At 33.4% G+C, this 14076-nt stretch overlaps 1 protein-coding gene across 1 annotated transcript; it reads right to left on the reverse strand.

The window, feature by feature from the left end:
* Window positions 1–10670: 10670 nt before the first annotated feature.
* LOC114260274 (heavy metal-associated isoprenylated plant protein 2) lies at window positions 10671–12050 on the reverse strand. Its single transcript, XM_028200353.2, has 3 exons — window positions 11842–12050; window positions 11403–11478; window positions 10671–11124 (listed from the first exon to the last, which is right to left on the reverse strand). Exons 1-3 carry the CDS (start codon window positions 11845–11847, stop codon window positions 10889–10891), a joined length of 318 nt encoding a protein of 105 aa, XP_028056154.2. The 5' UTR covers window positions 11848–12050; the 3' UTR covers window positions 10671–10888.
* Window positions 12051–14076: the final 2026 nt, after the last annotated feature.

Consider the following 14076-nt stretch of genomic DNA (forward strand, 5'->3'; position numbering starts at 1 on the left):
CCCACAGGCATTCAAGCAGTTGTATCAACTAAGCACATAGCCTCATGGTAAGCATGTTGTCATGTTAGCATTCACATTCATGCGAGATGCTAAAGCACAAATACTTACAGTGTACTCCAAGCCGAAACAAAGAACTTGTTAGTAATCAAATGTATGATCCAAGTCCATGTTAGAATGGCTAATGCATCGCAGGCAAAATGCAACTAGAATAGGCTTGGTTAATCTATGAATGGCATGTGAAATGCAACAGATAACACGTATTCAAGTTAGATTTGAAATACTATGCAGTTAGTATGATGCGCCGAGCCCAGTGCATGCAATACAGATGAATGAATGCACGCATGCATAGCATAAGGTATGCTAATCGAAATATGCCCTAATCTAACCATCATAAGCGGGTAAATAAAATGGAGGAAGAAATGGGGTTGGAAGACATGCACACACTTACCCACACTTATTACAAATTGCGCCCTCGCTCGGAGGGTTCGAATAAATAATACAAGCCACCTAATTAACTAGCTAACAAGCTACTTAATTATTACAGAACTGAATGAATAACTAGCTACAACTAATTATCACACAACTTAATTAATTAACAAATCAATTAACTAATTAATGAATGACAACAAGTAGGTAGGGAAAGCAGTAAACAGTGCTATTCCAGCTTTGTTTGAAGAAGGGAGGCATGCATGCTCGCTTCTATTCTTCGCCTCGAAACGCCTTCCGGTTGCTCTTTAGAGGCTTTGTTTGCAGGGTGTCTTCTAGTGTTTGTTGTCGGACCTTACCAAAACACTGCAGGGGAAGTTACCAGTGGCCTGCCGGCCATGGAAGGATCACTGCCGACCAAAGGTGGTCCATTGCCGGCCAAGGGTGGCACACTGCCGGCCATCAGTGGCAGGCTGCCGGCCACTGGTGTGCTGTGACACCAAACTGCAACGAAGCACAAAATAGAGAAAATTGAGGGTTTCCCAAGGACATGTACGCACCGTGGCACTCCAAATCACCTCAAAACATCAAGGGAGAGGCCTAGTCGGATCCACGACCATCAATCACGCATTCCGATGCATGATGGTCAAAGATCCAACTTGTGCCAATCAATATGAAAATGAATGCACAAATAAAGCAAGTAAAGCCTAGAACTCTATCATGAATCATCAAGAGCTTCGGCGACCAAGAATTGAGACACGTTCCATCACTTGAAGTATGAAACGCCCCTCGTTCCTCGTGCTCAGATTAACACTTAATCCAGGCAATGCAACACAAAAGCATGGCAAACATGCAACATGACCTAAATGTGCAAACATGCAACTAAACCAAGCATGCAACAAGCATATAAGCATGATGTGAGGTGATGACCTTGGACAACATGACAAAATGCAACATGAACATGTGAGCATGCAAGGTATGCAAAGCTTAAACAAGTATGCGACAACATACGAAATGAAACAAGCATGCGATAACATGGTAAGATGGGCTTACACCAAAGATGGACGGCTCTCAACTAGGTCCAAATCAGTAGCCAAAGCGATGAATTAAGCCAAACAACACACTCAAGCATGCGAAATGCGAAAGGTTCATCAAAGGGGCCTAAAAGGGCAACTCTCAAAAGTGCCTAAGAAGTGACAAATGTGCAAGCGTAACACACTATATGCACTGAAATGAGATGATAAATGATGCCAAATCATTTAAATAGCTCAAGGATAGCATGCGCGAATCACCAAAACACGAAGCTTGCAAGGCCAATTACACTACTGCTACACAAAGCATGAAGGATATGGCAAGGGCAACCCAAAATAGTCCTAGTACATGTTGATATGAGACTAAAACATGCAAGGAAGTAAGCCAAAGCAAGCTAGCATACAATGCTAAAACATAGGACATGCAAGGCAACAAAAGAGGCAATGCACTACACCTATGAGAACCAATCATGGCATGACTTGGACAACCAAAAATAGAGTTACATCATGGTATATTAGGACCCAAAATATACTGAAATGATGAGCCAAAGACTTAGGCTAAGTGGCATGCGCAAAAGTCCATTCTTGAGGCATAAAGCACAAGCTATACAAAGCATTCAAGGAATGTCAAATGCAAGTGTATGACAACATTTCATGGACTGAAATAGCATATGGAATGAGGGCAAAGCATGCAAACATCACATGTATGGCATGGTAGGGGCCTCAAAACCCAAGACTAGCCTAAGCATTTACACTATAGCTATACAAAGCATGAGTGGTATGGACATGGCAGCCTAAAACAGTCCTAGAACACTTCAAAATAAGCATAAAATCAAGTTTGTGCAAAGCCAAAATATGCTAGTATGATGAGTCAAAACATCATGCACAAAGGGCTAGTAAACATGATTTGTTCTATACATATATGGAGCATGTAAAGGATGATTAAACCAACTATGGATAGGGTCATATCATGCCAAATGATGACCAAATACATGCTGAAATGTAAACCAAACAAGCTAAAATGACATGGCAAAGCATGGAGCATATGAAGCTAGTTTAGGGGATTTACACTACAAGTGCATCATGCAAGCATGGGGTAACAAAACCAACCTAAAACAGGTTCATGGCATGGTAAAACATCACCAAAAATGGACTGAAATGGGCTCAACAAAAGCTAAGCACACATGCTACTTTGATGAGCTATGGATGGAGTTACACTACACATACTATATGCATGCAAAATATGACCAAACCAGCCAGGGACAGGGCCAAGGCAGGTCCTAGAAGTCACAAAAATAGGCCTGAACCAAGCCTCAAAAATGCATAGAGGGATGGTCCTTTGGAAGGCCAAAAAATGCAAGTAAAGAGGGACACAAAGAGAGGGGGCTACCCCCTCTGATTAAGGACCACAAAATCACACCTTTACCACTAAAAATCCACTGGATTTCAGTGGTAGGAAGGCCAAACCAAGGCTAGCTTGGAGGCCTCAAGATATGGCTTAAAACAAAGCCAAACAAAGCATGCAAGGGGGCTACACACCCCAAACAGCAAAATGACCTTAACCAAACTTAAAAAGCACTTAAAAACAAGACTTTTTCAGTTATAAGCAAAGCCTAAATCAATATGCAAAGAGGGCTAAAGCAAGGTGCAAGAAAGTGCAAAAATGGGGGAAATGCTCACCCTTGAAGACCCTCTTCGAAACCAGCAGTTTCAGGGGGTGGAAGCTTGCTTTTAGACCACAAGAAGACCTCCCAAGAAGCTTGGTTCAATGATGGTGGTGTATATCTTGGTGTTGTAGTGTAAAAATGCAAGGAAATCCAACTTCAAAGCATTAAACACAAGCAATATAGAGAGAAATGGAGTTTTTCCTCTTCCAAGGAAGAAGCCTCTTCCTTATATAGAGGAATGAAAAGCCAAAGCTTCTTCAAGAAGCTTTGCAAGGCCTTCATCCCTCCATACACGTGTATGGAGGGGAGCAAACAAAAAACCAGCTGGCTCAAAAGATCTGGAGGAAAACCAGCTGAGACAAGGGAGGTGCCGACCATCATCAATGGCCGACAATGGCTCATTGATGGCTGACAGGGTCTCATAAATGGCCGACAGGAGCAAAGCCATGGCCGGCAGTTCCATGCCATGGCCGGCAGTGCACCAAAGGGTCACTCTGAAAGGACTAAGTCTGGGTCCAAAAATGAGGCAGAAATGATACAGGGTCCGGGAAGCTCGAACTAGTGACGTTCCGCCGCGACAGTCGAGTACTCGGCGAGTAGTCAAACTAGTTGTTGGGTGTACCTGCAAGCACAACCAAGTCCCGTGGACAGTCAAAAATGGGGTGTCTACACCACCACACCACTACCGTCGCCACCGTCGCTACTACACCACTACCGCCACTACCACGCCCAACACCTCCACTTCTGTAACGCCCTGAAAATAATAACTGATAACTCTTATAACTCTCAACAGATATGCGGAAGCCTACCAAATCCCAACCATTCAAAGGTCGTTCACATCTTCGAATTCAAAACTGTCATTCATTCGTTGATATTCTTTAAACATTACAAGAGACGTCACATGCATTAATGCATTTATCAATCCTAAATCATGAATCTATAACATGTGATAGATATACAAAAATAATAGTAAATAGATACAAGTTTATGCCCTACAGGCTAAAATTTTCCAAGACTTTGCTTGGTTACAACAAAGTGGGTCAAACCCAATACAAGAAAATCCTAGGCTTGTACAAAATATATTCACAAAATAGAAATGAGCGTTTAGCTCCAATGTCCTCCCAAGCTATCTCCTTGATGAAAGCATATTATCAGTACCTGAAAGTTGGTTTTCACATAGGGTGAGTTAAAACCCAGTAAAGATAATTTTAGTGATCTGTATGATGCTTAACAATGCCATATGGTGAATGCACAAGAATGCTATTACCAAAACATGCGTTTTCGCTTTTTAAAACTATGTTATGACGGAATGTAAATCACAATTAGTATTTTTTTTTCCTCAAAATAGAAAACATGGCAGTAAATACACGCATTAGAAATCTCTAGATACATATCTGTAAGTAGACTAAAAAAGTATTACCAAAGCCATTTCACCGACAATTAACTAGAAGTTAGACATCATAACCGCACATGTTTTTGGATTTTTTTCAAGGACACATAGGTTAACTTAATTAATCATAACCGCACCCCCTAATTAGATTTACCAAGGTATTCACCAATTTTTCTCAAAACAATGTTTTTCAATGCATAAGTATAAAACCAATGTTCAAATTGAATACATGAGTGATTGGATTCCAATTAACCTAGTTCACAAGCAGTTTCTACAACAAGTAATGCTATCATTCATTGATAGCCAAAAACAAATATCTCTATCTAAAATAAAGATTTCAAGAGACAAATATAATTTCCATAACTTCAACATACAACAATCATATGTTCAAACTAACCTTTTTCCAACTCAAACCAAACCATAATATTTTCCAAAGATTTCATCATTTCCCTTTGTGTTCCAAACCAAGAATCATCAAAGGTTTCCATAAAACCAAAACAAATATTTCTTACAACATTTTCCATTTTAAAACAATTTCTTTAATTCCAAATAGCATAAACAATTCTGACAATGTTTCAAAGAAACACATCCCAAAACTCCACTTTGTGAATCAATTCAAACCCCTAATCAAATCCAAAGTTTTCCAAAGTCTAGTTCAATCAACTAACACATAACGAAAGTAAGTAACATTAAAACCAGTATAGAAATTTCTATCTCAAAATTAGATGAAAAGAGGAACAAAACCCCAAAATTGACAAAGACGAAACTCAAACTTTTTCAGATTAAAACGGTCCTCTCCTCGAGCTTTACCTTTAATCACAACACAATATGGTGACAAGATTTACAGATTGAAGTAGATCAGAAGTTTTAGGCAAGAATTTAGAGAGAGATGAGAGAAAATGGAGTTTCAGATATTTGTAGAGAGAATGAATCCACAAAAATGAGTAAAAAGAATTTTTTCTTGCAGCTTTATACAAATAGATCGCTAGACTGATCAAAACACCGCTCAAGCGTCAAACAAGAAATCGCTCAAGCGACCAAAACTAGGCTCAAGTGAAGAAACCAAACTCTAGGAGTGTAAAAATGGCTCGTGGCTCGTGGGCGGCCCGAGGCCCGACTGCAGCCAGGGATGGGTCCGACCTGCTTAGGCCCAAACCCAAGCCCAGCTCGAGCCCCTGGGCCAGGTCCTGGGCCATCGTTTTGAAACTCGACCTAGCTCGTGGACCCGACCCATTTGGCCTAGCCCATCGGCCCATTTAAGGCCCACTTGAGGCCCAGTGTATTTTTTAATAGAAAATAATAAAATTTTGGTAGAAAAAATTTTAAAAAAAAAATTAGTCAGGCCCGCCCAAGCTAGGCCCAAGCCCATTAGGCCGGCCCACCAGCCCGCCCAAGGCCCGAATACATTTGGGCCTAGGCCTGGGCTAAATTTTTGGCCTGTAGGTCGGCCCGGCCCAAATTTTAATAGGAGCCTGCGAGGCCCGACATGGGCCTGGCCGGGCCAAATTTACACCTCTACCAAACTCCCAAAAGATCAACCCTATAGCATAGACCGCTCGAACGACTAAAACACCACTCGAGCAAAGAAAACAAACTCTCAGTAGTTCAGAATACAAATAGACCGCTCAAGCAAAAAAAACCTACTCCCAAAAGTTCAGATTGCAAACTCAAAAACTGAGAGAAAAGAAAGACCACTCGAGTGACCAAAACAGCACTCGAGCAAACCCAAGAACAAACAGCCAAAACTTCCACAAAAACCCAAAATTCCACCTTCAACATAACTCAAACAAATCCCAAAACTTAACTCAAAAGATAACATTGGACCAGGATAGATATCAACCATACCAATATATACAAAACCATACAAAAGAGTATAAAATGATCTGGTCTAAACTCGGGCCGCTACAACTTCCACCTACACCTTACTATCGTCACTACCACTACCACTAATGTAACTAGTAGTACCTTGATTTCAAGAACACAAACAAACATAAAACAAACGTTTTCTATGAAAAATATTTTTTGAAAAAGTTTTCCACCAAAACAAACGAAGCGTACTTATTATTGAAATTATTTTTACTTATCACAAAATTTGATTTTAAAATAAAATCTAATCACTACTAGAATTGATTTTATTTACTACAAACGTGACATATACTTAATAGCTTTTTTTTATATTTTATTTTATATATCCCTACTATTATTACTTTAGAAAAATAAGGACAATAATTTTTTAGTAGTAGTTCAGGTCCTTCAACAAACTTGGTCAACCATTTTGGATAAAAATGGCCCCCTTACAGTTAATTACCTTTTACATTTTTTAAGTGATTTCAAAACTTTAAAATTTAATAACTTTTGATTTACATATTAATTTTATGTAAAATTTATACTTTTCAATCCTATTGACAAGATCTTTCAAAGAATATCTATGAGTAATATGAAATTCCGAATAAAAAGATTCATGAAATTTTATTGTGTTTGTTATTACGTCACAATGAAATTTCTCTAGCTTTGTATAGAGTGAAATTTCACTTAGAGGTAGAGAAATTCGCAAAGAAAACCCTGTTTCAACACAGAGATAGAGAAAATAGCAAGAAGAAAGGGAGAGAAGAGATGAGAAAAAAAAATTTAAAACTCCAACATTGGATTTGTACACAAATCGGCAATAATGAAACAAATCCCCGAAAAGAAAGTAAAACATGTTAAATCTATGCATAGATCGGAGAGAGAGAGGCTATCGGTGTGGTGGTAAACATTGATAGTATGGTAGACGAAGAAGCATCGGTAGATGTGGTTGACCAAGAGAGAGAGAGAGAGAGAGAGAGAAATGAACGAATGCCAGTGGATATGGTGATGACGCCGGAGATACGGTAGAAGGGGGACCAAAGTTTGATCTTGAAGCGAGAGAGAGAGAGAGAGAGAGAATGAACTATTGGTGAAAAATTAGAGAAAAAAAAATTAGAATTTCTAAGATTAAAAGGGCATTTTTATCCATGTATGTCAAAATTTGTTATTATCCTTCTAAAATTTTAAATTTTAGGGACTTTAGCTACCAAACTAATTTTTATTGTCCTTTAAACCCTTGCACAAACATATATGGAGGACCTCTCCCTAATTTTCTTATTATATATATAACAAATTAAATCATAAATTAATCTAAATGCCTTAATTTATTATAATAAAATTAAATTATTGAATGTTTAATCAAATTTTAATTTTTAACTTAATTTTTTATTTATTAACATTTTAAAATAAACATAAACATACATATATGTACATATATGTAACAAATTAAATCATAAAATTAAATTGAACATCCTAATTTTATACCATAAAATTACTTTATTTAAAAAAAATTTAAATTAAACACATACATGCATATATATATATATAACAAATTAAATCATAAATTAACCTAAATAACTTAATTTATTACCATAAAATTAAATAAAAAGTACCTTAATTTAATTTGTAATTTTTATCGAATTTATTATTTAATAATATTTTAAATTAAACATGTACATATATATATATATATATATATATAAATTTTGAATAAAAAATTTAATTACAGTGTATTTATATACCTAGTATTGAGTGTGTATATATATATATATATAATATTATATGTATGTACAGGATATATATATTCATGTGTATCATAATATCTAATTAAAATTAAAATTAGGCTTGTTAAAAAATTATTTAGAAAACTCTATTTTCTTAAATGATTTTTGTGTTATGTTTTTAATTTTTTTTTTTTTTTTACTTAGTTAGGAGGTAAATTTATTTATTTATTTACAAAGGGAGTCAAAAATAGAAGACATAAAGGCTATTTTTTATTGTTAACATTAACAGATTTAACGTTTCATTTTAGTTAAAAATCACATGGGGATATATGACTATTTTTTAAAAGATAGGTAAAGTGAGAAGCTTCTATTTCTACACATCATTTCCATTTTGTCCACATATTTCTCAATTCACACTTAAAAAATAACGTTTGGTAACCATTTCATTTTCAGTTTATATTTATAAAAATTTAAAAAACTGTCATAAAAACTTGTTTGATAACTTTTTATTTTATAAATGGTTATCTTAGTTTGTAAATTTGAGGAAAAAACGTAAACTCAAAAAATGAGTTTACGTTAGTTTTTAAATAGAAATTAAAAATTTTGACTAACAAATTTTTTTTTTCCAATTAATTTTTTTTCAATTAATTTTTTTTAATTTTTTTTCAATCATAATGTGTATGATCCTATTGTCATAAATAATAAATAAATAAATATAAATATTTTAGACTTGAATAAACATATTTTTTAATTTATGTTTTTAAAATTTTCAAATATTTTGTTCAAACCAAACGCGTTTGTAGTTTATATTTTTCTAAAAATAAACAAAAATCAGTTTATAAAATTCTTATAAACATAAATAAAAAACGTAATACCAAATGCTACCATAGTATATGCTCACTCCACGCACTTTTTATTCCAAATATATCCTAACAAATAAAAAGTGTACACACATTATTCAAAACACACCCAAATCTATACACACAAACCTAAACTTAAACATCCATCGAAAAAAGTTGAACCACCATTTTCAAATAAAAAAAATGTAGTTCAATCTACTACTCAAGTAGTACTACCGAATCAAAAATAAAAAATAAAAATAAAAATAAAAATTACAATACCTAACTATATTGGCCATGACGATGATATTTTACATCGGCCAGTTGTGGGGATCAATCTATGAAGATGAAGATCTTTTTAGCAAATTTTTTTTATTTAATTGCTCCCTTACCTAAAAAATAAATAAATAAAAAGAAATTGTCAAATCTGTGTACACACATCCAAATTTAAACGTCCATTGATAAACTTGGATTATCATTTTCAATACATAAGACTCAAACAGTAAAGAAAAAAATAAAATAAAATAGGCTGGCAATGCTCAAATCAATAATAAAAGGTGAGTTCGGAAATTTAGAATCAAAATTATAAAAAAAAAGTTTGAAATTAAAGTATCGAGAAATAAAAATTTATTTGGAACTTGATAGTTGAAAAAAAAAAAAAAAAAGAAATGTTTTCAGAAGAAAAAATAAAACTTTGTTCGTTACTTGGTTGTTGCAAAAAAATTCTTCATAACTTAGTTTCCGAAAAGAAATTTAGCTCAAAACTTGGTTTCTGAAAAACTTAGTAATTTTTTACTCTGATTTTCCAAATGATGCTGGAAAAAAAAAATGGACGATTTTAATTTTCAAACTCACATTGTTGTTGATTTTTTTTTCATAAACGACAATATCATTCTCAAAATTGAAACTTTCATTAAGCAAATCTTCAAACTAAAGCGCCGTTTGGCTTTTTAGTAAATTTTTGACTAAAATGTGATGTAAAAAAAACTCGTATGTTTAGAATGACTTTTTGACTTTTTACGAAAACGATGTGCAAAATGTATAGAAAAAATGAAATCTTTGACTTTTTAGTATTTGTTATTGGTTTTTTGATTTTTTTTAGTGACTTTTTGACTTTTTAACTAAAAAAATCACCTGCCAAACGAGACCTAAATAATAATGGTGATATGCAAAGGAGGAGGAAGAATCTAATCTAAAGTAATAAGAGGGTTTGATAATGGATTGAAAAAGATGAGCACCTTTGGAAGGTGACAATGTAAACAAAACTAGGGTGATAATATAGATTGGAAAAATCATAACCTTTGGAAGATGGCAATGGGGTGAGTGAGAAAAAAATATTTTTGAAGGTAACAATAGAAGTAGGGTTTAGTGTTTTTTTCATAATTGATGTGTATTGAGATTTTTTTTTTTATATTATTATTATTTCTTTTGGGAGATGTATACCGAGAAAACATGAATTTCAAATGAAGTATGTACTCTAATATCTATATTTGTAATTTTGTTTAAGGTTAAAATTGTAATAAATTTTTCTTTCATTAAATATGTGCACATTGTGGAAATTGAAGCTCCAGATAAAGTGCTATCGTGTCATACTATAAGGATAAATGGATTTTGCCCTTTTCTTTTTTTAATATTTACAAAAAAATAATGAACTATGTTGCACACTATTGAAGGTATAAATAATAACCTGATTTCTATCTCTAACAACTTAATTACATTTTTTGAACTAGCGGTGATCAAACATAATATTGGAGCAAACAATAAATCATGCTATAACTGAATGAAATTGTACAAAGAGTTTTTCCAAAACTTGACACACATTAAGTTTTAAACAATAAAAAAAGTGGAACAAGATAATAATCATAAACTAGTTGCAAATAATCTCACTTGTCTACCAACACGACATAACATATCCTACTAACAAAACCAAAAAAAGAAAAAAAGAAAAAAAAGATGACTTTATCTCTCACAGAATGGAGCAAGATGATCCGCCAACCTGGCATTCCTTACAACAAGGAGGAAGACATATAGGAGGTTTGGAAGGTTGAGGTTTTGGGTCAGGAGGCTTTGGTGGACCAACACTGATTAGTTCTACTACTTTTCCAGTCTTTCTTCTCACTTGGGTTGTCACACAAACTGGATCAACATTTCCAATTACAGTTAGTGTCCCTTTTTCAGCATCCACTGATACTTGATCTATACCTGTTCAATCCAAATAACCTCATGTATAATTATATATCTTAGTCCATAATTTAAAACTGTGTTTGGATCATGGATTTTGATAGAGATTTGGAAAGAGAAACGAAAAATACATGTAAAACGTATGTGAAATGTAATTATATTTCATTCATATTTCACTCATATTTTTCCTTCTTTTTTGTAAATATCCATTCAAATTCATAATCCAAACGTAGGCTAAAAGAAAATTTCTCAAGGGTTTTAAAAAATGGGTTAGAATTAGAATATGTTGAAGCTCTTGCCTGTAAGTTTTGTAACTGCCTTCAACACCTCTGTTTTGCATTTATGGCAGTAAATGCCAACCTTCAACTCTATTTTCTGCAAGGGGAAGAGATAATCTTCAGAAAATATGTATAGAATCTGCTACAAGAATGATAAGGCAGTGACATTTATGTAATTAACAGCTAACTTGATGGATTTTTTGCTTTAAAATGATAAGCCCATAATACTGTCACATCATTATGTATAAATTTTTTGTATATTTTTTCTATTTGTATAGTATCACTCGGTATTGTATTATACAAAAGTATATGAATATGAACATGAACATGTCGGGACAAAATTTCAGATGCCCTTGTTAGGAAACAAAAAAAAGATGAACATGAATTGAAGGAACTCGAATAAATATATGGAAGCTTCACCAAAATTTAGTTGATTTAGAGTTGAAGATGGAACATTTACCTTCATGGAAGTGCAAAGCAAGAAGGTTAATGGAACTATATTATGCTCCCAAAGCTCAATGTAGAAATCTTTCGAAACCTATTTGTAGGAATCAACAAAAGAAATTAGTAAAGAAGGCTTCATGAAGTGTTTTTTCCCACCCTTTTATGCATGGAAATTAAGCGTTAAGGCTATGATGATCATAAGGGAGCAAAGTATTGTGAATTAAATATCAAAGCAAGTGGAAGGTCATGATTGATCAGTAAAACAGTTGGTGTTTGTTGTATTGTATGGCACGTGGTTGACCAACCTTTAGATTAGAAAATTTTTGAAAGGTAGTTTCGTTAAAAAATATAAAATAAAATAAAAATTATGATTGGTTCAAATCATCTTTCCAATCATCTTTCGAAAAAGTACGAGGATAGGAATTCCAAGGGCCAGCTCTGGCTAGAATATGAAGTAAACATCAAAAAGATTATGAAATTGTCAACATAACGATAAATTTACATAATTATTATATAATCATTAGATATATACACTACAAAAAATTAAGATCTTAGAGACCAAAATTTATGGACAAAATTATTTTTTAGGGACTAAATATTTTTGTTGCGAAAATTTTCGTTATTATATTTTTAACAACAAAAATCAGACATTAGTGATGAATTATTATCTTTTTGGGATCAAATTTTTTGTCTTAAAAAATAAATCATTTTGAGACCAAATTATTTTGTCCCTAAAAGTCTATTTATTAGTGAAATTTTCAAAATTTTGTCGTTAAAAGCCTTATTTTTTACATTTTGGGACGACCTTTTAGCGACTATCGGTAGAAATTGATCCCTAAATACCTTTTACAACAAAATTTTCACTTTAAAGCTCTTATATATTGTAGTAATAACAGAGATTCTCTGTTACAACTTTATAATGATATGGATCTAGTTCTATTTAAAACCGAGAGAGTGGGTGTTATTGAAATGATTAGTTATAACAACAAATAAGAGTATAGGATTTAATGTGAAATGAAAGATTGAGTTGCTGACTAAACTACAATAAAGTTGAAGGCATAGTCTGTCAAATTGTTTGTTGATCTACATCACTTAAGGAGCTTCGACTACAACTGTCCTTCATATCCATACCATAACCATGTCTTGCATTGTGAAGATATTGCTTTCATGTATTAACATTTGACTATGATGCATACCCACCTAAACAAGAGGACTTTGAATAGGTCTTCTTTTACACTATTGCAGCACATGCATGAGCATACTAGCTATAATTTGCTCCAACTTTCCACAGAATTGAGTAGAAAACTTTATTAAATTTGAACTAAAGATATTGTTTCAAGGCTTAAATGAAAATGGAAAATTTTAATTGCAACTATTGTTTTTTTTAATTACATTTTTCTCCCTAAAGAATTAGTGAATTTACACTTTAGCCTTAATTTGTTTTGTTACTCAATTTAGTCCTTACAGTATTTGATTATTCCTAGTACGTCCTTATTCCCAATGTTCGTCCAAATTTTGATGAAAAATGTCACGTTGGTGTCATGTCGTGCCATGTGGCATCTTTTCCCACCCCCAAATCAAAGGAAAATCTGAGAAAATATGATAAAAACCACTTTTATATGTTAGTATTGCATTTTTCTTGCATCACTATTACTTGATTATATTTTTTTTTCTCTATTTACCAGCAAAAAAAGAAGAAAATTTTATCATTAGTTTGAATCGATTTGGCTACATGCCTAATAAGGAATTAATCGGGAGAAGAGCGAAGAGGAGAATAAAAGTGAAGGACAAGAGAAAAAAATGCTTCAACTTCTTTGTTATTGTGGGAACATAGAATTAATTAATGAAGACATCTTGAAATTTTCACTTTCTAATTGTAGTAATTTTTTTTTTTTTTTTTTTTTGGGTACTAAATTTTAATAACCATATTTTAGTATGTGAAACATAAACACTCCCTCATAAATCTGCACAAAAATTATAGAAGTGTTAGTCACACTAGTAATGCAGTTCCAACAAGTTACAATGGAAAAGCTCTACAAGTTTGATAAGGGTGCTTCTGATTGGTTGGCTAGAAAACCATACATGTATTGGTTAGGGGAAAAAAATTTTGAAATTGAAATTTGAAAATCTACTTATAATTGGAGAAAATTTTGAGTACAACTGGATACCACCCAATTGGTGGGAGATTTTCCCTCATGGGGTAAAATAATAAAGGGGCCAATGTAGGAAAGAAATTTTTAATTACATATTG

Source organism: Camellia sinensis, chromosome 5, assembly GCF_055761805.1.
Source record: "Camellia sinensis isolate YWXY chromosome 5, ASM5576180v1, whole genome shotgun sequence".
In the NCBI taxonomy this organism is placed as follows: domain Eukaryota; kingdom Viridiplantae; phylum Streptophyta; class Magnoliopsida; order Ericales; family Theaceae; genus Camellia; species Camellia sinensis.

Coding starts and splice junctions, on each gene's coding strand:
- LOC114260274 (XM_028200353.2), bottom strand. Junction 11,125..11,402: donor GGCAGTTACAAAACTTACAG/GCAAGAGCTTCA, acceptor TGGATTGAACAG/GTATAGATCAAGTATCAGTG.